The sequence below is a fragment of the Microcebus murinus genome, chromosome 26 (genome assembly GCF_040939455.1).
Source record: "Microcebus murinus isolate Inina chromosome 26, M.murinus_Inina_mat1.0, whole genome shotgun sequence".
NCBI classification, from domain to species: Eukaryota; Metazoa; Chordata; class Mammalia; order Primates; family Cheirogaleidae; genus Microcebus; species Microcebus murinus.
The window spans coordinates 18,197,764-18,222,955 of NC_134129.1; the positions used below are offsets into that span (position 1 = coordinate 18,197,764).

The window sequence follows — 25,192 nt, forward strand, 5'->3', positions numbered from 1 at the left end:
GGTTTTCTAGGGCGTGCAGAGAAATTTCAACACCGCTCTGCGAACTGCGGTGAAATATTTGTCACCTTGCCTCCCCAAAAGCAGCAGGAGAGGGTGTAAAAGCGACATCCCTGCAAGCTGCAGAGAGAGAGAGACCCCGCCCCTAATTAGCCCCAGGGAAAAGGATGGCCCGCGTCTCTGCGCAAGCGCACAAGGACTCGCGCCCGCCCCTGCGCGGCCCCGCCCCTTCCGGGCGCGTCACACGGGCGAGTCGCCGCTACGCAGGAGACGCCGGGGCCTCGTCACGTGACCCGGGGCCCGTCACGTGACCCAGCCGCGGGCTTGGCGCGCGCAGGGATGGAGCCGGAAGAGGGGACGCCGCTGTGGCGGCTGCGGAAGCTGCCGGCGGAGCTGGGCCCGCAGGTGAGGGACGCGAGCGGCGGCGGCGCGGGGCCAGGGGCCCGGGGCGCGAGGCAGGCGGGCGGGCTGCGACCCAGACGCCGCGCGGGCGCCCCACGGAGGCGAGGGGGAAGGTGCGTGATGCGGGCGGCCTCCCCCGGGGACTTTTGGGGACACTCGTCTCGGGACGCCGCCTTGGAATTGGGGTTCCAGCGGCTTTGCCCGCACCCCTGGGGGCGGCCCACCCCGCCCCCGCGCGCGCGGCCGGGACCCTGCGACCCCGGCTCGGGTGTGGGGTCCCCGCGCAGTCCTTGGAAGCCGACGGCGTGGAGTGGATGGTTTGCGGCGTCCTTGGCAACGGTTCATTCATCCATCAAACACACAGGTCCCGAGCGGCCCCCGGCTCACCTCGGGGCCCGGCTCACCTCGGGGCCCGGCTCACCTGCCGCACGCCGGGATCGAAGCCGCCCTGCCCCCTGGAGGGAGACAGAAAGGGGGAAAAAAAAAATAAACTTGGTTAGCGTTTGGAAGGCAGCAGATAACGGGCGACTGTGGTTAGGATGATCTCAGAAGGTGACAGACTATCCACTGCTGACTCCTGGAGTCTGTGAGGGAACCCCGGCTAGGCTAGGGAGGGTCTGGGAAAAGTAGCCTCCTCCATTCGTCCAGCCAGTTTTTTTTTTCCCCTAACGCTGAGCGCGCCCTGATGGGAGCAGGCGGAATGGTGCCTGAGACACAGCTGGGGCGTCTTTTGGAAGTCGCAGTTTTCCATTTTCCCTCTCTTCCATTTACAGTGGGGAAAGAGTGGGGGAGACAGAGCGGGATTAACTACTGCCAGGATCAAGAAAGAAAGCACCTCAACTCTCTTCTTTAATTTTACAAGGGAGGAAACTGAAACGTCAGCCGGGAGTTTTGAGTACCCCTTGCCCGAGGTTGTCCAGGCAGTAAGTGGCAAAGCAGGAACAGGTGCGCGCACATCTGTTGACAGAGCATCTTTTAGTTGGCATTCCGCTGTGCTGTCTTTATTCTACTCACTTCTTCGATAAGGCCTATACTATATACTACCATATATGTTGATGACTTCTTTCTTTATTTTTTTATTTTATTTTATTTTTTTTTTGAGACAGAGTCTCACTCTGTTGTCCAGGCTAGAGTGCCGTGGCGTCAGCCTAGCTCACAGCAACGTCAAACTCCTGGGCTCAAGCAATCCTCCTGCCTCAGCCTCCCAAGTAGCTGGGACCACAGACATGGGCCACCATGTCTGGCTCATTTTTTCTACATATTTTTAGTTGTCCAGTTAATTTCTGTTTTTAGTAGAGATGGGGTCTGGCTCTTGCTCAGGCTGGTTTCGAACTCCTGACCTTGAGCGATCCTCCCGCCTCGGCCTCCCAGAGTGCTAGGATTACAGGTGTGAGCCACCTTGTCCGGCCAATGTTGATGACTTCTAAATCTCTGTGTCCAGCCAAAAATCTCTTCCCTGAGTATAGGGCTTCTGTCATGGTACCTCGAATTTAATGTCCTTGGCTGAGCTCCTCTTCCTCCCAAACAGTGGACCTTCTCCTTCCATACCTGCATTTTCTGTTTGTGGCATCAGCTTTTACCCACTCAACCTGAAATCCTGGATTTCATCCTTGGCCTCTCCTTTTCACATCTCTTTTGCCTCTTTACTGCAGCCATGCTGAGTGTCCTCAGCAATTTAGGCCCCCATAATCTTTTGCTCATCAACCAAAAATGGGGTGTGTGGGGGCAGGGTGGATATGGAGGGGTGGGCCTTTTGGTCTTACCCCTCTCCTTTTCTCTCCTTACATCTCCTAGCCTGTTGGCAAATTTATGGAAAAAATAATGCAAATATATGAGGAGGTTGCTTTCCTGTTGAGCACAGGTTAAAGTCTAGGCTCTTTTGCCTTGTATACAAGGCCCTTTTTGATTAGGCTCCTTCCTACCCACCTCTCCAGCCTTGTCCCCAAACTCCTCCCTCACCTCCCAAATGGCTTGCTCTGCCCCTGGTCAAGCAGTGTGATTTTACGCTTTTCAGTCTATGTATATACGGTTGCTTGTGATTAGAAATGCCCTTCTCTCCTGTTGGCCTGGCCAACTACTTGTCCTTTTATTATTAATAACACTTAGCCTTTTCCTCGCTTCCTCTCTGTGCTCCTTTGCATATTGTATAAACTTTTAGTGTAGCCCCTATCTTTCTAAGTTGCATTTATTTATTTATATGTCTGCTTTTTTCTAATAGATTAAAACTCTGTTATGGTAGCGGCTTATTTTATTTATTCTTAGTTTCCTCATTTGTAAAATGGGAATAGCAGCATGTCACAGGGTTGTGGTGAGAACCCGTTCAGAGCTTGGTTCCTTGTTAGGATTCCATAAATGGTAACTGTTATAGTTGTTTTTTCTTTGTATTTCCATTTTCTTATTTAATAACTGGAATGAAGTGTTCATTACATACTTGTGAATGAATAGAAAACATAATAAAAAAATATAGCACTTGTATTTTTTTTACTTTTAATTCTGGGTTTTGCTTTAGCATGGGGGCAATATGAGACAAGATGGAATATATGTAGAGAATTTTGAATGATTTTTAAATTAAGTACATTGGTTGGTTTATGGTAAATAAAGATTTATGGTAAATAAAAATTTGCTTAGTACATCAGGCACCATTGGGAAATGGAAATCACTAGTTGCTCATCTCTGTTCTGGTATGTGTGGTGTTACAGGGAAGGAATTATTACTTAAAATGGAGTGGAATATGATCCAGGAGAGTAATTGCTGGTTAAATGTTATTTCCAAGTTATTTGGGTTCAAATACTCCTCTTATAAGATACAGATATCACCTGAGAGTGAGCACCATGTTAAATGTTTGCCTAGAACAGTACTGGCATAGTAGTTACTCAATACATGTTGAAGACATGAATTGTAGGAGGAATAGTAGTGGTGATAATAAAATGATAACAGTGGCTAGCAATGTTTAAGTACTTTGTACATTCTAGGACTGTGCCAAGCGATTTGCATATATTCTTATTTAATCCTTACAGCAACATTATGAAAATAGGTGATATACTCATTTTACACTTGAGGAAACAGAGACACAGAATATTTGAATAAAACTAGAAAATAGTGGAACTAGGATTCAAAGTAGCTAGTTTTGTTCCAAAATCCACAGTCTTAATCACTATGTTCGGTTATCTATGTGTTAGGATTTTCATTGCTGATACTAAGAGTAGAGGGAAGGGAATGTAAAAAAAGAAAAGGTACTGAGGCTTTCTCAGAATACAGCAAAAGAAGTAAGTATGAATATGGTGAAAATGAGGCAAAGCAAAGGCTTTGTGGATCTGCAGTAAAAGACTTTGATGTAAAAGTCGTACCCTTTGTTTGGTCATTGCTACAAATACGATGTCTAAGGATCCTAAGGTGAAATTTTTATACTTACCATCTTCCTTTCAGGAATATTGCAAAAGCAGTAGTTTTTTTTTTTTTTTTTCTCCTCAGTATATAGTTTCTATAACTTATAAAATTATTTAGCTTCTGAAGGTGGACTTAAATAGAAAGTCTGGGATTTTTGTGGACCTTGATTTTTAATTAATAAGAATAATTTTAAAAGTAGCTACATTTTAACCTCAGCTTCTCTTGCAGATAACATGAATTTCTCCCGACAACATTTGTTTGCTACAAGGAAGAGAAATGTGTTTTATTTTACTTATAAGTAAATTTATTTCCTTTTTTCTCTCCAGCTTCTTCACAAAATAATTGATGGCATTTGTGGCCGAGCTTATCCTCTCTACCAGGATTATAACAGTATTTGGGAATCAAAAGAATGGAAGAGTGTTCTAGAAGATGTTACGAAATTTTTCAAAGCGGTAGTTGGTAAAAATTTATCTGATGAAGAGGTAACTTTACATTTCAATACTTTATACTAAATAACAAATAATGCTCAGTTTTTTTTTGAGTTAATCTTTAGAGCACTGTATAATATAAGGACCATCATCAGGAAGTAATACATATTATATAACAAAAACCTCATAATTGTAAGTGGAAAATCTGATCATGGAAGTTCTGTGTTTTTGCAGTTTTGTTTTTACTATTTGAATTGCGAAACATTTAAAGCATACAAAAGGAAACAGGAAGTTATATAACGGACACCTACATTCCCATTACCACCATCAGTTGTTAACAGTTTACTTTATGTGTTTCAGGTTTGTGTTTGTTTGTTTTTAGAAATAAAGCATTACACAGATAACCTAAATTCCCTCATGCCCCACTAGATATGATACCCTCACCCAGAGAACACCACTCCTGAAGGTGGCATTCGTGTTTTGTATTCTATATAGTGTGTATGTTTAAATCTTTAAGCAATATATAGAAGTATTTGGGGGTGGTTAAGTGTGTAACTTGTAAATGATAACATGAATGCATTTTAAAATTAGATTAGTCAATGTTGATTAATTTAGATTAATCAATGTTGATAAATGTGGATGTAGTTCATGTATTTTAACCCCTTGTATAGTATCTGATGATAGGAATTAAGTAAGATTTATTTATCCCCCTACTAACAGTTATGTAATTGCTTCTTTTATTACAAGTAATGCTGCTGCAACATTTTTATGTGTGTCTCCTGCGTACTCAGGGTAGACATCTTCACGTAAAATCTCAGGGTCATGTGATATCCTTCTTCCCCTGAATTTCTTTTCCATCTTTGTCAGAAATCATTTGAGCACACTTGTGTAGGTTGCTCACTTTTTAAAAAAATGGAGTTATGTGTTTGTCATTGATTTTTATGATATTTTGGATATGAGTTCGTTGTTAGATGTATTTTTTTTTTTTTTTTTTTTTGAGACAGAGTCTCACTTTGTTGCCTAGGCTAGAGTGAGTGCCGTGGCGTCAGCCTAGCTCACAGCAACCTCAGTCTCCTGGCTCAAGCAATCCTCCTGCCTCAGCCTCCCAAGTAGCTGGGACTACAGGCATGCACCACCATGCCCGGCTAATTTTTTCTATATATATTAGTTGGCCAATTAATTTCTTTCTATTTATAGTAGAGACGGGGTCTCACTCTTGCTCAGGCTGGTTTCGAACTCCTGACCTCGAGCAATCCGCCCGCCTTGGCCTCCCAGAGAGCTAGGATTACAGGCGTGAGCCACCGCACCCAGCCTAGATGTATTTTAAGTATCTTCTATTGTGTGGCTTGCCTTTTTACTCTCTTAGTGGTGTCTTTTGGTGAATAGAAGTTCTGAATTTTAATCAAGCTCAGTTTGTCAATACTTTTTTTGATGGCTAGAGCTATTAATTTACTATTTAAGAAACATTTGTGCCAAAGACATGAAGGTATTTTTGTATGTTTTTGTATGGAAGCTTGGTTGCTTTAGCTCTCACCTTTATGTTACGGATGCATTTTGAATTAGTATTTGTGTATGGAGTGGGGGTCAAATTCAGATTTTTCCACTTCACTATCCAGTTGACCCAGTACCATTTATTGAAATGATCATCCTTTCCCCACAAGATTGCTGCGCAGCCTTTGTTGTAAGTCAGACGGCCGTATGCGTGTGGTTTGTGTCTGGACTCTTTATTGTATTCTATTAGTCTGCTTTTCTATATTTGCCAACACTATGCTCTTAATTACTGCAGAATTAAAGGTACATTAAATAAAATCATAATATCTGGTAGTAGAACACTGTCAGCCTCATGCTTCTTCAGGATTGCCTTGGCTGTTTAAGGTCCTCTGTGTTTTTGTGTACATTTTAGAATCAGCTTGTCAATTTTAACCACAGAACCTGGGGGGATTTTGATAGAGATTAGACTGCTCTCTAGATCATTTGGGGGGAGAATTTAATTCTTAACAATATTTAGCTTTCAAATTCATGAACATGGGTAGCTTTCTGTTTATTTAGGTTAGCTTCAATTTCCCTCTCTAATATTTTGTAGTTTTCACTGTAGAGATCTTACACATATTCTGGTAGATTTGTTTCTAAGTAAATGATGTTTTTTATGTTCTTTAATTTTTTTTCAGTTTTTTTTTTTTTTTTTTTTTTGAGACAGAGTCTCACTTTGTTGTCCAGGCTAGAGTGAGTGCCGTGGCGTCAGCCTAGCTCACAGCAACCTCAAACTCCCGGGCTCGAGTGATCCTTCTGCCTCAGCCTCCCGAGTAGCTGGGACTACAGGCATGTGCCACCATGCCCGGCTAATTTTTATATATATATATATCAGTTGGCCAATTAATTTCTTTCTGTTTATAGTAGAGACGGGGTCTCGCTCTTGCTCAGGCTGGTTTTGAACTCCTGACCTTGAGCAATCCGCCCGCCTCGGCCTCCCAAGAGCTAGGATTACAGGCGTGAGCCACAGCGCCCGGCCCTTTTTTCAGTTGTTTTTTAACGAGCATGTACAAATAACAGTTGATCTTTATATACTTAGCCTGTATCTAACAACCTTTCTAAATTTATTTACTATATCTAATTGTAGATTTTTTGGGGTGAGCAAGGTTGTATGCAATCAGTTTCTTTTTTAATTTTAACACTTTTTATTTCTTTATTACCTTATTGCACTGGCTAACATCTTCAAACGGTATTTTTTTTAAGAAAACAAAAAGCAGTAGAAGACATATGTCTATTCCTAATGTTAGGGAGAAAGTGTTAATTAACTATTTTACCATTTAGTATGTTAACTCCATGATTTTGTAGATACCCATTATCAGATTAAAGAAGTTTCCTACAATTCCTACTTTGCTGAGAATTTTTACTATGGATAGGTATTGAATTTTATCAAATGCTTTTCCCCCGAATTTATTATTTTTTCTCCTTTATTTTGTTAATGTGATTTTTGAATGTCATACTAAGCTTACATTGCCAGAATAAACCCCCTTGGTCATGTGGCATTATCTTTGATGTAGCTCTTGATTTGAATTACCAATATTTTGTTTTGGGTTTTTGCATCTGTATTTGCATGATACTGGCCTGTGTGTTTTTCCCCCCACTCTAGAAATACTCTTGTCAAGGTGTTAAATAAGTTTTGTTCTGGCCCATGGAATGAATTGGGAAATGTGTTTTCCTTTTTCTGTTTTCTGGAAGAGTTTATATGAGATTGATTTTTATTTATTTCTTTATTTAATATTATGTTACTTAATTCTCAAATATTTGGAAATTTGTTGGTTATCTTTTCTTATCAGTTATGACCTTATTACATACACAGTGGTCAAAAAATATAAGCAGTATTATTTCAGTCATTTGAGATCTGTCATGGTTTGCTATGCATACGGTACAATGGCTCAGCATACGGTACATTTTGGTGAACATTCCATGTACATTTGAAAATAATGTGTATTCTACAGTTCTTGGTATAGTGTTTTATATGCTGATTAGGCTATTTTCAATTCTTCTGTGTCTTTACTGTTTTTTTTTTTGTCTGTTTATGCCAGTCACTCAGAGTAACTGTGTTAACATCTCTAATTATAAATGTAGATTTATCCATTTCTCTTTTTAGTACTGCCAGGTTTTGCTGCTCTATATATTTTGAAGCTATGCTATTAAGCGTACACATGCTTATGTTTGTTATTTATTTCTGTTGAATGGCTCTTTTTCCATTTTTCTCTATTTCTTGTAATATTTATTGCCAAGGACTACACTGTCTGATATAGTGATAAAGGTTGGGTATCCCTTATTTGAAATGCTTAGGACCAGAAGTGTTTCAGATTTTGAATTTTTTCATTTTTTTCAATTCTAATATTTTGGAATATTAGAATTATACTTATCAGAGAAGCATCCCTAATCCAAAAATCTAAAATGCTCCAATAAGCACTTCCTTTGAGCATCCTGTCTGCACTCAAGAAGTTTCTGATTTTAGGATCAGGGACACTCAAACTGTGTTGCTGTGTCACTTTGGTGCTCTCCAGGTATATCCACTTCCATGCTGCTTCATCAGTCAGTCCTTTTGTTTTGCAGAAATTTGTTAAAGCCTATTTGCTGGTTACTCATTCTCATCCTTTTTGTGCTTACAGAAGTATTTCTCTGTCTTTTTTTCTTTTTCTATCTTTTAGGTGTGTGAGAGTGGACCTATGCTTTTACATTTTAAACAGAAAATCCCTTTTATTTTCTGACCAATTTATTTTTGTTTCCATAGATATTTCAGCAGTTGAATCAGTTGAACTCATGCCATCAAGAAGCGATCATGAAATGCTTGAAAAGTAGGAAAGATGAGATCAAGCAGGCTCTGTTAGGAGAAATAGTTGATATTTCCTCTGCACAACTACAGAATTTTGATTGGCAGTTAAAGGTGAGAATCTATTTATGAGTATGTATATTTTGAATTTCACTTTTTGGATATGGAGAAATTTTTTTATTTTTTTGAGGAGGCAGGAAAGTAAGTTTACTTTGCCGACAAAGGAGGAAATATGATAGACCTTCTCATCTCAGAATCCCAAATTCCCTGAACATAGGCAGAAATACAGAGCTTTTAAAGGCAGGGTTCTAGGCTTCAGGCAGTTACTGTGGTTAACTATTCTGATCTTCCCATCTCTGTCAGAGAGGACGCCTGTGGACTCTGCCAGCCGCCCACGTTGGGGACTGGCATTACCTGGGAGTTTTAAAAGAAGACTTAACCTGCCTCAAGGATGCAGGCCCGGCTGAAGTTCCCGAAAGAGTGGGGGGAAATTTTCCAGGCCATTCCCTCTGTTACATACTCCCCGGTCTCAGTCTTTCCCTTCCGTATCTGGGAGGGGGGACAGTGTCCAGCGGCCCCTGCTGAAATGGGGGCGACGCTTCAGATGGGAGGTTCATGCTTACGTATGTCATCACAGATCTTTGGCGGTATATTTACAATAACAAATCACTAGGCGAAAAAAGTCATGAGCAACAGCCACAACAATGCGGATTGACAAGGCGAAATGGACTGATGCCTTGTAGACAGTTTCCGCCGCAGGGCTGGGCAGGCAAGCACCCTGCAGGCGACCGAGAGACCAGCTTCTGCAAATGCAGAAACCACATACAGGTGACTGATCAACAGAAGAGGCAGTAGCCTGGGAAATCCCCACTAAGGAGTGGTCTCTCCATCCTGTAGACAGAGCAAATAATCAAAGAAAGGTTAGCAAAAAAAAAAAATGTTGACGTTTTTCATTTTTCCCTTTCCTTAAACAGTTACTTTCGATCGCTTAAAGGCTGGCCCTCCTCTGGGGCTTGGCTCGCTTCTTCCATGGCACGCCTCTTTCCTCTGGTATGATGGACCCAGAGTTTCATTTCTGACGACACCAGGGAGGTGTGCGCTATTGGAGACACTTCCCAGGGTTTCTTCTACTTCTTTGTTTCCGACTGGGGTGGAGGCCTGAAAGAGGCAGACTCACGCATAGTGGTTGTCCCTGACCCACTCCTTTGGCATGTCGAGTTACCCTGCCTTTTACTCATGGTTATATTACCATACTTGCCTCGGGGTGCTAGGAAGGGTCTTTCTCTCATAAACTATTTCTCAGGGGCTCAATCTAAGCCTGCTTCTGAGGGCTGTGTTTGTTGAGGGTGACAGCCAGCAGTACCCGGTTCTGCTTTTCTGACTTCTGGGATTCAAAAGCGTGTCCGTATCGCTTTGTGTGGAGGAGGAGAGCCTACGAACATCCTGACGACCTGTGGGATCTTCGAGTCCACTATGTAGAAAAAGCCCACCAGGTTCCCACTGGGGCTCCACTCTCTTTTATAATGATATTATATATCTGCAATTTGTCATTTCAAGGATATATTGTCCCAGGGGAAATCAAAGATAGATTAAATTACATCTTCTGCATTGACTTGGGTATAGGTACGATACAAACATCCAAATCATGTGTATAGGAACATTACATTGGTAATAAATTTAACTAGACCCGTAAATCCTTAAATGTCACAAGTCGTGGGGCAGTATATCTTCAACATATATTTTTGGCTACAGCTTTCTAGACTTCATAGCTTTCTCGAGATTGGTAAATGTGATTCTGCTTCTAGGAGGGAAATCTGTAATGTGTTACTAAAACAGTTTTGAAACCACCTTGAAGAGAGTCATGATCAGTATGGTTCATAAGGAACAATTTCAGACCAACTTTTTGTCCTTTGTGTGGTACTTACACATCAGTAGATGAAGAGAAAACAAATATATTTTTTTTTCCTTAATTTTAGCATGACCCTGGCTAAACTTCCCTATGTTGTCTTTGTAGATTAAGTGGAGAAAAACATGGGAAAATAATAGTAGCTAAGTTCAAAATTGAATGAATTTGTGTTAGCTAAGAAGAAGGTTCCTGTGGCTCTTGTCTTGGCCATTTTTAACATTTGTCTGAATATTATGCTTATCAAATTTGAGGGTGACACAAAGCTAGAGATATAGTAAATATGTAATATAAATACATAATCAAAATCAAATTATTTCACAGCCAGTTGCAGTAATGGACTAGATAAATTCATCAGGGATAACCTAAGTAGAGGATTTTTCATTTAAATAAAGATTTTATGTTTTCATAAACATAGAAAAGGAAGAGCTGTTAATAGTAGCATATATGAGAAATATTAGTTGTTTTGGTTCACCAAAATATAGCTTGATTGATGTTGATTCAGTCTTACGTTTTGTTAGTAGAAATGCAGTTTTTCAAGAGGTAGTTCTAATAGATTCTGTTTTCAACTGTTATATCTTTTTAGTTTAATAATCCTTTTAGTTCTGGCTGCCAAACTTAAGAGATAATTAAACAAATTGGAACCCAACAAGTAAAGAATGACCAGGAACTTAAAATCATGGTATGTGAAATTTCTGTGGGACACTGAGACCATGTACCCGGAAAAAGATAAAACCTAGTAGAAGCATGGTACTTAACCTTTAAAAAAACGAATGCTATATGGATGGGGGAATATACGTAGGTTTTATGGTTCCAGAGACGAGGAGAAAGGCTTAGGTGTATCATTTGCAAAAGATGGATTCAAATTTAACCTAGGGAAGGACTTTTTAACACCTGCAAGTGTCTGGAAATGATTTTAACCCTTTCTTGAGGTAGCACGCTCCTCCTCATTGGTGGTATTCAAGCATAGGCTGAGAAACCATTTGTTGGGAATGTTGAGGAGAAGAATTATCCCCTGTGTGGACAACCTGAAAGTGATACTTCAAAATCTCAGAAACTATGGATCCTGTTTTTAGGTGAGAGAAAGGAAGTAAGGATTTGATTCTGTAGTGTGTTTACCACAATGGAGATATTTTGAGTTTTTTTGTTAGGAAAGGTATCCCTTACCTTTGCATAAGTCATTTTTTGCAAGTGGTAGCACTCCAAAAACAAAAAAAAAAGGTTCTATTACTGTGGGTTTTTCTTTCTCAGATTCCAGGAAAATTGAGTTTCTCTTTGGCATCTGCTGATGAAGCTGTAATGTTTGTTTTAAAAAGTATATCAGTACCAAAAATATTTGGTTCTTCCAATTCCCCTAGTATACACTCCAGAAACAAACTAAGAAGCGAGGTAAATGTGTTTTTTTTGTTGAGTGGCTCTAATCGAAGATTGTATCTTGATACCATATTTATCAATAGTCTGGTAGATAGCTGATCATGAATTAAGCATCTTAATTTTTGAGAGTTTACCCATATTTTTAGTCTCATTTATCGTGTGCATGATGTTTCATCTTGGTGTCTTTAATCTTCTTTAATAAACCTCCGTGTTTCCTGCTGCATTGGGTCATTCTGGTACTTCCCAGGGATGTCTCTGATCTAGCTATCCACTTCTGCCACAAAACTGGTGGCTTGTCGTCTTTTTTTGCTACCCACTTCCTCCCTTTTATCCGGTGTCCTTTCCCTTTTATTCTTTGAATATGTGAAGAATATTTGAAGACTATGTGAAGACTATTAAACATGAGTTTAATTTATTTCTTTTACCTTTCCTATAGGAAAGGTATACTTGCCAGCAAATACGAATACTTTCTTAAAAATGTACTTTTTTTTTTTTTTTTTTTTTGAGACAGAATCTCACTCTGTTGCCCGGGCTAGAGTGCCATGGCATCAGCCTAGCTCACAGCAACCTCCAACTCCTGGGCTCAAGCGATCCTCCTGCCTCAGCCTCCCGAGTAGCTGGGACTACAGGCATGCCTGGCTAATTTTTTCTATATATTTCAGTTGGCCTATTAGTTTGCTTTGTATTTTTAGTAGAGATGGGGTCTCGCTCTTGCTCAGGCTGGTTTTGAGCTCCTGACCTTGAGTGATCCTCCTGCCTCGGCCTCCCAAGTGTTAGGATTACAGGCGTGAGCCACCGCATCTGGCCAAAAATGTACTGTTACTAAGTTTGGATGCATATTTAATATCGTCGTTTTTACTATTTATTAATTACTGTTTTCCTCATTTTAAACAGCTTGCACTTTCTAGTGACAAGATTGCTGCATTACAAATGCCACTTTTACATCTTCATCTAGATGTAAAAGAAAATGGTGAAGTAAAACCGTATTCTGTTGAAATGAGTAAAGAAGAGCTGCAGAAGCTAATAAATTCCTTGGAAGCAGCTAATAAGGTATTTGTTTTGGTTTTGTTATATGATTTAAATGTTTAAGTTTTAATTGATACCCTAAAAGCAGTATAAGAAAAATCATAGTTCACTTTTAATGTTTCTTTTTCCCCTCCCCCCTGATACTTTTATGTTAGCACAGAAAATACTTTGGCATGCTCTGATCTCTGGTTTTAGATATTAATTATAACTTGTAATGTTCATTTACTTAGTTTTAAGCATAATGTATCAATGTAGTTATTTTGGAAAGAATAATAGCGCTATTCTAACAGCTGAATTTGTTTTGCTTCAGTGCTCACCAGTGATAAAAATAAAATTTTTACCTTGGGGCCATGAAATTAGTTGATTCTGAAGACTTTTTATGATTTAAAAAAGGTCATGATCCTGAAAAAAAGTGGCTTATTTAACTGGACAAACAATAGAAATTTGCTTTTATAATTCTCTAAGTACGGGAGACAAAATACGGCTTATAGTTATTATGGCAAAATCAGGTTGAGACAAAATGGAACCAATGAATGTCCCCAAACTTCACATCTACAACAGAGTGGCTAAATAACAGTAACCACTCCTAGTGTTTAATAAATGAGAAAAATAATATTTAAACAGTAGAAACGTGCTCTGAGGAAGACATGAACGTAATTGTTTTGATATGTGTGTGTCCTTCACTGCTGCTCAGCGTTTCTCCAGTGTTTTCCCTCGTCTCAGTTATTCTTACCAACCTCTCTCGCCGCCAATCAGTCTTCTTCATCCTGCCTTCTTAAAACCCCCATAAACTTCAGTTTCCCGCCATACTCTAAACTTGCTTGAATATTTTAGTGTCTCGATGACTGTTCCACACGTCCAGTGACCAGACTTGGCACCTCAACCCTGGCTGCACGGCAGGGTGGGGCTAAAGGTGTGAAGGGTGGCCGCGCAGTGGAGCTGGTGTAGACACTCCCAGATCTGAACCCCGGAGCCAGCAGGAATGGGCCATCAGTCACCGCGCATTGCCTTGCTGGCTACCAGTCCTCCACGCCCTTCTTCAGAGATTGCAGAGCGTGGTATTTAGTGCATATCCACATCAATCTGGCATAACCTGATGTTTTCCCCTCATTTTGCGTTTTAAGGTGGTCCTGCAGTTGAAATAGCTGGAAATGACGAACACCAGCGCTGTCAGATTTTTCGCCGCTGCAGTGGATATGGCAGAGAATGCCGTGTGTTCAGAAACCCCGCGACGTCTGGACTGCTGCACCGGCCTGGGGAAGCAGCAGTGTTGCAACTACAGAGATACAAATTCATCAGTATCTCTGAAGAACAGGAAATTACATGGTTGACAGGAAATGCATAAAATGAAAGACGAAAAATCTATAGTAGCTGTTTATATTTTCATAATGATTGTTTTGCCTCATCTGTTAAATATTCGCAAGATCTTTGTAGATACTTTTATTGAAAAGCAAAAAATAGGTTCTAAAGTAATGTAAGCACACAAAGCACAGATATACTTGAATATTGCTTGAATTATGTGAATAGCAAGGACATATGGATATATAATTTGTGATATTTTAACTTTGTAAAAGAATGTATCAGCTGCATATATAACTCAGGAGATTACATATCTTTCTCATATTTCAAAGGAATGATTATAAAATTAAAATGTCTTAGAGAACAGCTCTTCATCAGACATGAACAAGAAAAAACACCCCAAATTTGTACGAATAATCTTGAGTTTATGAATTCTAGAAATGGAAATCTAGACTGTGGAAAGATGAAAATAACACGTTACTTTTGCATCTCTGTGTCTGATTGGGAGACTATGCTCTGATAAAAAGAAAATATGTCATTGTATAGTGTATATATTCAGATAGCAAATAAGACTGCTTACAGGTTCATTTTTGTTACAAGCTCTTAATATTGAATTTAACACTTTTGGATATTAACACATTCATTGGAAAACCATTTTTAGCCTCAGTTAACTTTAAAAACAAGCATTCTGGACAAATAAAAACGTCTTATTTTATTTTTATGTATTGCTTTATTTCAAATGACTTTCTACATGACTCACTAATCAATAATACATAATTAATTGGTGCCTACTATTTGTAAGCTTTATGACTCTTCAGAGCACGAGCCTATTCTTTGAGGTGTCCAGAGCAGTTATTACTCTTCTCACCATACAGATGAGGATAGGCTTAGACAAAAAGCAACTACAAAAAGGCATTTTGGAGACAATTGCAGCACAAATGTGAATAGGGACTGGGCATTAAATGTCAAATAATTATTATTTTTATTAGCTAAGATAATGGAATGGCATTATGATTAGCTTTTTAAAAATGCACATAATTTATAGAAATAATGTATACATGAAATGACATAGAAGATATGCTTTAAAATATTTTAGGAGAAAACCCTACAACTGATTAGATGAGGCAAGTGTGACTTGATAGTTGTAGACTTTTGGTATTTGCAGACTCTGGGTGGTGGGTAGGTTCGAAATTTTTCAGAATTAAGAACTAAATGATGCAGTGGATTTAGATGCGAAATAACTTGGACACCAGTGACAGCACAGGTACAGTGACTGCACAGACATACGCTTCTAACTGCCTGGAGCAGAACCCTCTTGCATTTTAGTTGTATGACAAAGACTTTTACTTAGTTCCGTCTGGGCACTTTTATACTCGTTTTGTAGTTATTGTGAATGTTTGGATATGCGGGTTTGCCCTAGTATCATTTATTTACTTGGGCTCCTCATCGAAAGTGTAATTTTCTGAGGCTGTGAAGATTTGATATCTTTACCCTAGTCTTTTCCCATTGCCCTTGCGTGATTACTGTTAAAATACTTGCTGAATTAATAAGCACTTTATTTTTCTTTGTTTAGGAAGATGTTGGATGCTAAATCTTACTTAAGCTTCTTATTCACATAGCAAATCCTAAACTTGTTTCATATATATCTGTTCCTTTTCTAAATTTAAATAAAACAGAATGGCCATTTATTTCTCCCATTATATAACATAATCTTCTGGAAACAGTAGCTAGAATAATAGAATGCCTCAAAAATCCCTCTAATTCTATAGGATGAGGATCAACTTATAAAGTGGTGATTCCCAGTAATTTTGTGAGATGAATGTTAAAGTCATCACTAGGGTTGAAATTAGACTTTGTTTAAAAAGCTACTTACTAATCATCGATTGATAAATAAACTTCACACTTTTAGTCTGTTCATTATTTTATTGTCAACACATTCTTTCTGAAGGGAGAGAATGAGTTTGGGGATTGGAGATCTTCAAATGAGAAAGACTGACATATAGGCCAACTCTAATATTTATATTTACAGTGGAGATTTTAAAAGAAATTTGACACAATGCATCTCATAAATGGATGCTGTACGTCAATTTTAGGCATCAGTTTTGAATACAAGGAGACTGTTCATTTCTTCTTTTTTCCCCTAATATATAAACACTCCTAATGTTCAAATGTTTGTAAGACGTTATCTTAAAGAATATTTTTGTAAAAAAAAAAAGTGGTACAGAAATAAGCTCTTGGAAAAGTGCTGGTTTTTTGTTTTTTTGTTTTTTTTTTTTGATTGTTGGATAATTCTGCAAAGAATTTCTTCCAAATAAAGGGATTTAGTTTTGTATTAAATTTTACAATAAAAGCTCTCAAATGATAGATTCAAAATTCTAAACACTTTTAAGGATTATAAAAAGATATGCCCGAAATCTTGCATGTTTTAAAGCATAGTACAAAGTAAGCTTTTTGTATGTAGACATTTTTAATTAAAAAAAAAGTTTTATTCGTGTTTTTGGAATAAACGAGCTAACATAAATTGTACATATTTACAGCAATAAACTACATTTCAGAAGCTGCACAACGACTTTTTAAAGTATAGCTGATGGGTTTTGACACCAGCCTTCAAATGTGTTTTCTTCCTTTCATTTGCTGCAACATTTAAGATCTTATAGTACCAAAGCAAAGCAAACAGCAACTTATTTTATAGCAAAGCCACACTTTTAACAAAAATATCGAGTGAACTACAGTCCTGTTAGGTATCTGTGAGTCCTGAAATCGAGAGCACAAGCGTTTCTTGTGTCCATACCTGATTGCATGTAAATTGATTTTGCATTTTACAAGAATACACACGAGTACTCGAGGAATGATTAAGAATAGAAAAAGGCCATGAAGGGTAGAAGGGTCAGGAATCAGAGGCCACTGAACGGTTTCTTTTTCACTGATTCACTGCTTAGAGGAAAATCGATTTCTTCTTTCGTGTGTATAAATCACAGTCTACAGGCTTCATGGATTTTTGTCCACAGACAGTTTTCGAAATAACAAACGCCTAACACCACATACCTTAAGCACATACAAAGGAATTAATGAAACGGTTAGAATATCCAAATCCCTAACAGAAAGGGTACGATCAAGCACACACACTGTATGAAATTTTGCTTTCCAATGTAAAAAGCAACTACGGAAAAATCACAAGTTTCGTTAGACAGAACAGCAATTTCAATCAGAAAATGCAGCATATATCGATACAAAATAGAAAACTTGAATTATAAAAGTAAGGAGTCCACCTTTTCCTTTCTTGGCATTTGTTAAACCTGTCCTGTTAACATTAAAATTTCTACAGGTTTTACAGAAATACTCATTCTTGCCATTGCTATAGCTTCTTTAGTGGTCTGGTAGGTATACAAAAGTATCACCTGCTTATATGTAAGAAAGCAAATGCTTATGTCAAAAGAGCATTAAAATATTATAATTTATGTTTCTTTGCAATGAAAGGATTTCTGCCTGCTGAAAATAAATAGGGAGAAAGAGATTCTTTTATGTACAAGGACTGTGTAATATCAACCAGGATAGGAGTTAGCTAAAATCATGTTTGGTAGGAGGGTAGATAGCAAATTGATAACGTGGTTTCCAAACACAAAGAATAAAACATTTAACACCTAACGTATTTGGTGAGTTTAGCATAACGGATTTTGAGAGGCAACAGAAGGTATGCATTTCTTTCTGTAGATAGCACCTGCTTTGGAAAAAAGCCCCAGCTATTTGGCACAGAATGCTATGAATTAAAACAGCGGGATAGATTGGATTTGGGAGGTTTTTAGCTAACAACTTTTGGATTCAGTCAAGTTTTAGGTGAGGGGGTAGCCAAAGAGGTGTTCCATTGCTGGCAGGAAAGTCATTTTCTTTTCTTTAGCCTTAAGAGTCCCCTGTTCTCAAAGCTGACCAATCACTCACTTTGTACAAAGTCCTTAGCCTCAGGGCACTGACGTCCCTTTGGATGAAGCCAAGAGGAGGTGAAATAATCATTTGGAGATGATGATCAGCCAGGAGAAATTTTCAAGCAAGCCACCCTCAACCCGGTTGCTTTTCTCTCAAGAAGAGTTTTAGTTGTGTTGAAACAATACTCAACTTTCCACTTTTCATTCCCATGAACCTTTCAAATGACAGGCCCAACTTTATTTCACATTAGCTATTAGGCTCTCATCATGATGGCACAGAATGCTGCCTGGTGGTTAAAAACAAAAAAGTTTATTTAAAAATGTAAAAAAAAAAAAATATTTTTTTTTTGTCCTTGTAAATATTGAAATCATTTAGAATTTCCAAAACCTTAAGCAGTCTTGGCTGTGTAATGATGCCACCACATGGTAGTTTTTATGGAGAGAGTTACTGGCCCTCTTTAAAATAAGGAGTTGAGCAACACAGTCAATAGATGTAGTTGTAGATAACCATGGGCATTCCCCTCTTGGGAGAGTGTCGGACGTTCTGACACAGGAAAGAGCACTTGGATATATCATTCTGTTTTCCACGACACTGCAGTGAGTTAGAATAACCAAGGGGCTTCCCTAAAAATGTCTCAGAGGCATTGTTGCAAAATTTCAAGCTTTATCCAGTGAGTATTTAAAAAAAAGATGTAGGAAACAGATTCCACAATGAGTTAATTAGCTTAAAAAAAGGAAAAAAAAAACAGGGCCAGCACAGTGGCTCATGCTTGTAATCTTAGCACTTTGGGCAGAGGCATTACTTGAGGTTGCAGTGAGCTACGATGAGGCCACTGCACTCCTGGCTGGGCAACAGAGCATGATGCTGTCTCAAAAAAAAAAAAAAAAAAAAAAAAGAAGCAGAAAATACAACTGCCACTCAGTGAATCAGTGTGTATTTGGGAATATCAAGTAGAAAAATACCTTATCCAGTAAAACTGGGATGGCTCCTTGCCATCCTAAGGGAAGGCTTACAAATGATATCTTTCTTTTATGCAAACAAGCCAATACTACACCTAACAACAGAACAGGAGAGTTGACAACTGAACGGAGGAGACTGGGGGCAGAAAATGCATTTCCTTGCACATTTATTCTATGCAGCCTTGAGAAGCAGTGGTGGATGTCAAAAACCGTCCATCCCTCTTGGATTGTTCTAGACTTTATAGCTTGGTGGACATAAAATTTGGCGGGCAATACCCTCTGGGAGTAGCGTCTTGGAATTCACATCGGAGTGTTCCGTCAATAATAATGCAGTGTAGTCCTAGCTATAAGGATAAGAACATCTGTTTGCAGAGGAAATTATGTTGGGGACCATGTTCAGAGACTGGAATTTTTTCATGCTACAAATGCCAATCACAATTGAATAAATCAACTTTCAGTTTTTTTCATGGCTGTGCCTAAAATATTTGGTGGATTTAGCCAGTTAAGTGGGGTTTGGGTGGAGAGAGTGGGAGTGAGTGGAACAAGGAGAGTGGATAACAGAGCTTCTAAAGACCTGGAATCTTCTCCAACTGCATGGGAAGCTGCTTCTTGCCCAAGAGCTCAAAAATATCCGCCACTCTACTTTCAGAACACAAGACAGTGCCCAGGACGGGGCAGGGCACTGTAAAAACATTTGGGCTTAGATGCTACCTAGAAGTTGGCTTTTCCACCACGAGGGGTGTTTCATGGCTTTTCCTTGATTGCCTAGGTTTAAAGATGTCTTTAAACCTAAAGACATCTATGTCCTGCAGAGATCTAAAAATAAAGACCAGAGACCACACTGATTTGTGTTACCTGAGGCTCTCTTAAAGATGCTCTTAAAGGGAAATGGTGTAGTATAGAACCTGACAAAGATAGTAAAAAAAAAAAAATTTTTTTTGCCACTCACCTGCAAATGTAACTGTAGTTCTATATATATATTTTTAAAAGGGTATGAACAAATACTGAATTTAATTCTCTTGACAGCAGAAAGACCGGCTACAAGAATTATTTATTTATTTATTTATTTTGAGACAGAGTTTCACTTTGTTGCCTGTGCCAGAGTGAGTGCCGTGGTGTTAGCCTCGTTCACAGCAACCTCCAACTCCTGGGCTCAAGCGATCCTCCTGCCTCAGCCTCCCGAGTAGCTGGGACTACAGGCATGCGCCACCATGCCCGGCTAATTTTTTCTACATATATATATATATATATATATATATATATATATATTAGTTGGCCAATTAATTTCTTTCTATTTATAGTAGAGACGGGGGTCTCGCTCTTGCTCAGGCTGGTCTCGAACTCCTGACCTTGAGCGATCCTCCCGCCTCGGCCTCCCAGAGTGCTGGGATGACAGGCGTGAGCCACCGCACCCGGCCCGTGGGCTTCAAGAATTATTACTGAATTTGTGGGGCTATGTTAGCAGAGGTCACGGTCCTCTTGTATCTTTCTGTTAACCTTTTATGCAAATGAACCTCTTGAAAACTGCCCTTGAAGTTCAGTTCCGGAAGAGAACTTGGAGGTCATCTGGTGGCATGTCCAAAGTCATACGGCTGGGCAGTGGCAGAGATAGCACAAAGGCTAGGTGCCTAATCCTAATCCCAAGGTGTCTTCTGTCCACTATAATTTCCCTCTCTCTATCACATAGCTCATTTGCTGTTAACTTTTCAAGGTCGGGCTGCACATCATTTGGAATATGTTTAGAAAACTCTCTACTCTCTAAATCCATAGAAATGCTGTCTGGAGGAAACAGGTGTTCTATATATTTTTGTGGGGCAACTTAGACAGTCACGTTCTGACCTTCCCAACTGCCGACCCTATTTACCATCTGCTAGAAGGCTCAGGAGGAGTGAGTTTTGTGATGCATAGAGGTAGAAATCTGTAACAGGAATAAGATAAAGAAAGCATAACGGGGGTCAAGTAGAAGACAGTGTGTGACCAGTGGTGTGCTATTTGAATGATGAGCCCTCTCGGGAGAAATAATAGTACATTGTAAAGTGGTTTATAATTAAGACTGAAGGGAGGGCATGAATAAACAGGTTTGATAAAGAAGAATTGATACAGTGTGTCAATTCACCACATTACAACTATAATGGAAGGAGATGGCCCTGTCTTCAAACTCTGGGGCAGATAATGTATATTTCCCCAAATCTGAGCTAATTATTTTAATTTCCACTTTTTTTTTTTTTTTTGGAAATAAGCTGGGATAGAGAAGGTTCATGTAAACACATGTGCTCTTTCCCTATGGGACAGAAAAGCCGAAAAGGAAAATTACCCAAGGCAATTCAGAGGAGGTTATTACGATTATACAACCTGCCTCCAAAGCCCTTTTAAAGGCAATGGGAGTAGGAATTTGGGAAAACATTAAAATTTGTTGTTTTTGTGAATTGAAGACACACAACACGAGGCCAAAGAAGCCAAAGCTTTCAGCCGTTTGTGGGTATAAGGCAGAGCTTATGAGGTCTGGAAAGGTCAGAACTAAGGAAGCACAAAGGAAATCGAACTCACTTGGATAACAGGAAGCAGGGGCTCTACACAGTGTGGGAAGCAACGAAGACAGAAGTCATCGATTTTACGACGAGCTTAACTTGCAAAATGTGGACATGCATACCCTATTTTTGTCATTTGACCCTATAGAAAATTACACTGGGAAATGTCTCCCCTTCTCTGCTTCTCTTCAAAAAGGAAATCCAGGAAGATACAAGAACAGGCAGCAATCAATCCTGACCGCTCCTGTCTTTTGGCTTTCCAATGGGGCTGTTTCGAGCTAACAGATCTGTGACCCTGTGTACCCAAGGCAAACGAAGAATGTTACCGGGCCTCTCTTTTATCGATTTACTTCCACTCGTGTGTTTTCCTGTTGTCCTACAGGACAGGAAAGATAGGTAGTGGTGTTCAAGAGAGTGATTTTCTTTCCCAAATGGTTCAGAAATACACCTACTATTCTCCACACTGAATTCTGGCTGAAGCCTTAATGCTGAGTTGCTGCTTGCTCCGGGCTATCGGAGGTATCTAGGGGCCAGCCAGGAATGGTTGATACACCAAGGGCTTTTTAATTAGAAAAAAAGAAAAAACAAAAAACAAACAAAACCAAATCAAACAAACAAAAAAACCCCAAACAACCGTGAGACCCTTTCAATTCTAATAGGAAATTCTTTCGATAAGAGACGTAATAACAAACCCAAAACTCTTTACCTTATCCTTCCAGGAACTTAGTGTCTTCTGGTTTGCAATTCTTTTATTTATTTATTTATTTATTTATTTATTTATTTATTTATTTATTTATTTGAGACAGAGCCTCACTCTGTTGCCCGGGATAGAGTGCCGTGGCGTCAGCCTAGCTCACAGCAACCTCAAACTCTTGGGCTCAAGCCATCCTCCTGCCTCAGCCTCCCGAGTAGCTGGGACTACAGGCATGCGCCACCATGCCCGGCTCATTTTTTCTATATATATTAGTTGGCCAATTAATTTCTTTCTATTTTTAGTAGAGACGGGGGGGGGGGTCTCGCTCTTTGCTCAGGCTGGTCTCGAACTCCTGAGCTCAAATGATCCGCCCGCCTCGGCCTCCCAGAGTGCTAGAATCACAGGCGTGAGCCACCGTGTCCGGCCTGCGATTCTTTTATTAAAAAAAGATTTCTTTCCAAATGCTTGCTTGCAAAATTGCAGCCTCCAACAGTGAAATTTTCTATCAGTTCGGTCGATTTCCACTTATTATCTTAAAAAAAAAAATCACGGTTAAAGTGGAAGCACGACGTGTGCTTGGCCTAGTAGTCATTGCCTGGCCCCGATTAGTTCAAAGAAGGCATTTTTCTTATGCAATCGGTGGTGAGCCGTAGTCGGCACATTCTAGAAGCAAAACGTCTCACAGTGATGGCCCACTGAACTCTCCTGGCACTTAAAATGTAGGCAACAGGAAAGTCCAACCTTGCTAAGTTGGTACCTCCAAGAAAGACACTGTCTACTCCTAAGACATCACTAAAAAGCCTGTGCATGTCCCTGCTTGCTTGGCTATTCCGAATTTCTGCAGACACCACCACCCTCCCTGGGATTGCCAGTTTGCATGGAAACACGTCTTATGGCGTCATATCCCCACCATTCCGAAGACTTTTTGAACGATACCAACACTTGGGAGAAATGATATTGAGAACATTTAATTACCAGACACCCATTTATGCTTAACTAGTATGTGTCCCACGTATATCCTCACCCTCAGTTGAAAAACCCTTGTTTTAATTCTCAATGTATACGAATAGTTCTCTTTAGCTTTAAAAAAAAGAATAATAATAATAATGACATGGTTACCTCTAGATCTTTCAGGAATGAAGCAGCCAGTTGGTATTAACAAGGCCATTGACCATGCCCCTCCTTTGCTCCTTCCCGTCATCTGGACATTGGATTGTCTTACCCTGATCCAACCTGTGCATTCACCTGCTGTTTGTACCAGAAGTTCTGGCAAATAGTGCTCAGGGGAAGGAGCTAGTAGAAGCTAAAGCTATTGGTGCAAATGAAGCTTTGGATTACCTGTGGACTTTGGGCATTTCTCCCATTCCTGACCCCCTCGACAAGTGCAGATCATTCGGTGCATGAGTAGCCATGAGTGATTGACACAGACAAGTCAACTTTTCATGACATGGGCCGTGAGCAGCTCACCACGGTTCCCATTTCTGCTGATGCCTTTGGTCTCGAGCCCCGAGGGCTTGCAGGCCACTCCCAGGGGGGCTGTCCCTGTCACCGTGGTGGGGGGGCAAGAGGCAGTGACCACGGACACCTGGCTATGGCTTGCAGCAGAGTTAATGCAACTAACTGCACACGTAAAAACGGCAGAGAAAGAGCAAGAGCTAAAAGGACTCCGGTTTGGGCCCACATGACGAGTCAGTGCACTTCATGAATGAAAGCAAACGCCTTAGAATGCGGCTCACGTTATTTACAACGCTCGGAGTTTTCAAACGTCCCACCCAAAAGCTGAGGACCACCAGGCAACAGGGAACAACAGTTCAATGAACTATGTACAGAATTTACAAGGAAGTTTACATAATATTCTACACTCCGTTGACAGATTTACCTTTACGTTTACCGCTTGCTTTTAGGAAACAGGTAACGTTTGCTTTTCTGTCCTCCTCATCCCACGGTTAAGCGCTGATTGAACCAACGTAAGCGAATGCTCGAACATTCCTTTTCCCTCCCTCCTGGGCTATATATATCATTATATTTCGTTTAAGGAAAAAAAAAAAAAAAAGACAAAACTGGTGACATATCACCCTTTGGTAAGATACTGTTCAAAATTGTCCACATAAGAAATCTTGGAGATCATTTCCTTCTAGAAGCGTTATAAATATATCTTTTTGTTTGTTTGTTTAACTTGCCAAATCGTAATTGAGCTCTTTCTTAAATGACTATTTATAAAATAGTCATTGATTTCAGAAAGACGGAATTTAGTCAACATTTCTATGTATTTTGCATTATTATTATTATTTTTTTTTAAGGAAAGCCTATCCTTGGACCCTTCAAGCAAAGTTTATTCTCTGCGCCACATTTTGCTCTTTGCATTTTCAAGATCCTTCACTGAATATAGTGCACAAGGAAGATGGCATGCATGAAAACACGTATCGCTCAGTCAGCGGGACTGCCAACCTGGTCTGCTTGTTTCTATTTGGCAAGGTAGAAGACGGAGGCCATAATCCTGGGCAAGTCAAGCCAAAAATACGCCTTCACTCGTTCCTTTGCCTCCTCCCAGCGCTGGTGAGTGTGATGCACCTGTCGCCCCTGATGTCGAAAGCCAAGGGACGTGACTGGAAGGAATGAGCGTGTCCCCATCCCCGTTAAAGCGGACGATGGAATTTCTGCCCGGGTCTACACAGGTTAGGTGTATGACATGGTTTACGCTGCGGTGTATGAACCGTGAACACGGGGGGTGTTCCCTGGACAGGATGGTGGCATTAGAGAGACAGTCCACGCAACTTTCGGCCTCTGCTACCACGTAAGTAGATAGAGCAGGGGATTTATGGCTATTTTCACGGTGGAAAGAAAACGATCCAATAGTGGTGGAAGAGGAACCCCTCTCTAGTGTGACCATCTGAATCTTTCACGAATGGGGACCGGTTTCGAGAGCACTTAAGATTGTCTAACAACTTTTATGGTTTATAAGCAC

The 25,192-nt window shown here is 39.9% G+C and overlaps 1 protein-coding gene across 1 annotated transcript; it reads left to right on the top strand.

The window, feature by feature from the left end:
* Window positions 1-276: 276 nt before the first annotated feature.
* Window positions 277-14,846, top strand: COMMD8 (COMM domain containing 8). Its single transcript, XM_020284208.2, has 5 exons — window positions 277-402; window positions 4,113-4,268; window positions 8,485-8,637; window positions 12,695-12,850; window positions 13,951-14,846. Exons 1-5 carry the CDS (start codon window positions 337-339, stop codon window positions 13,969-13,971), a joined length of 552 nt encoding a protein of 183 aa, XP_020139797.2. The 5' UTR covers window positions 277-336; the 3' UTR covers window positions 13,972-14,846.
* Window positions 14,847-25,192: the final 10,346 nt, after the last annotated feature.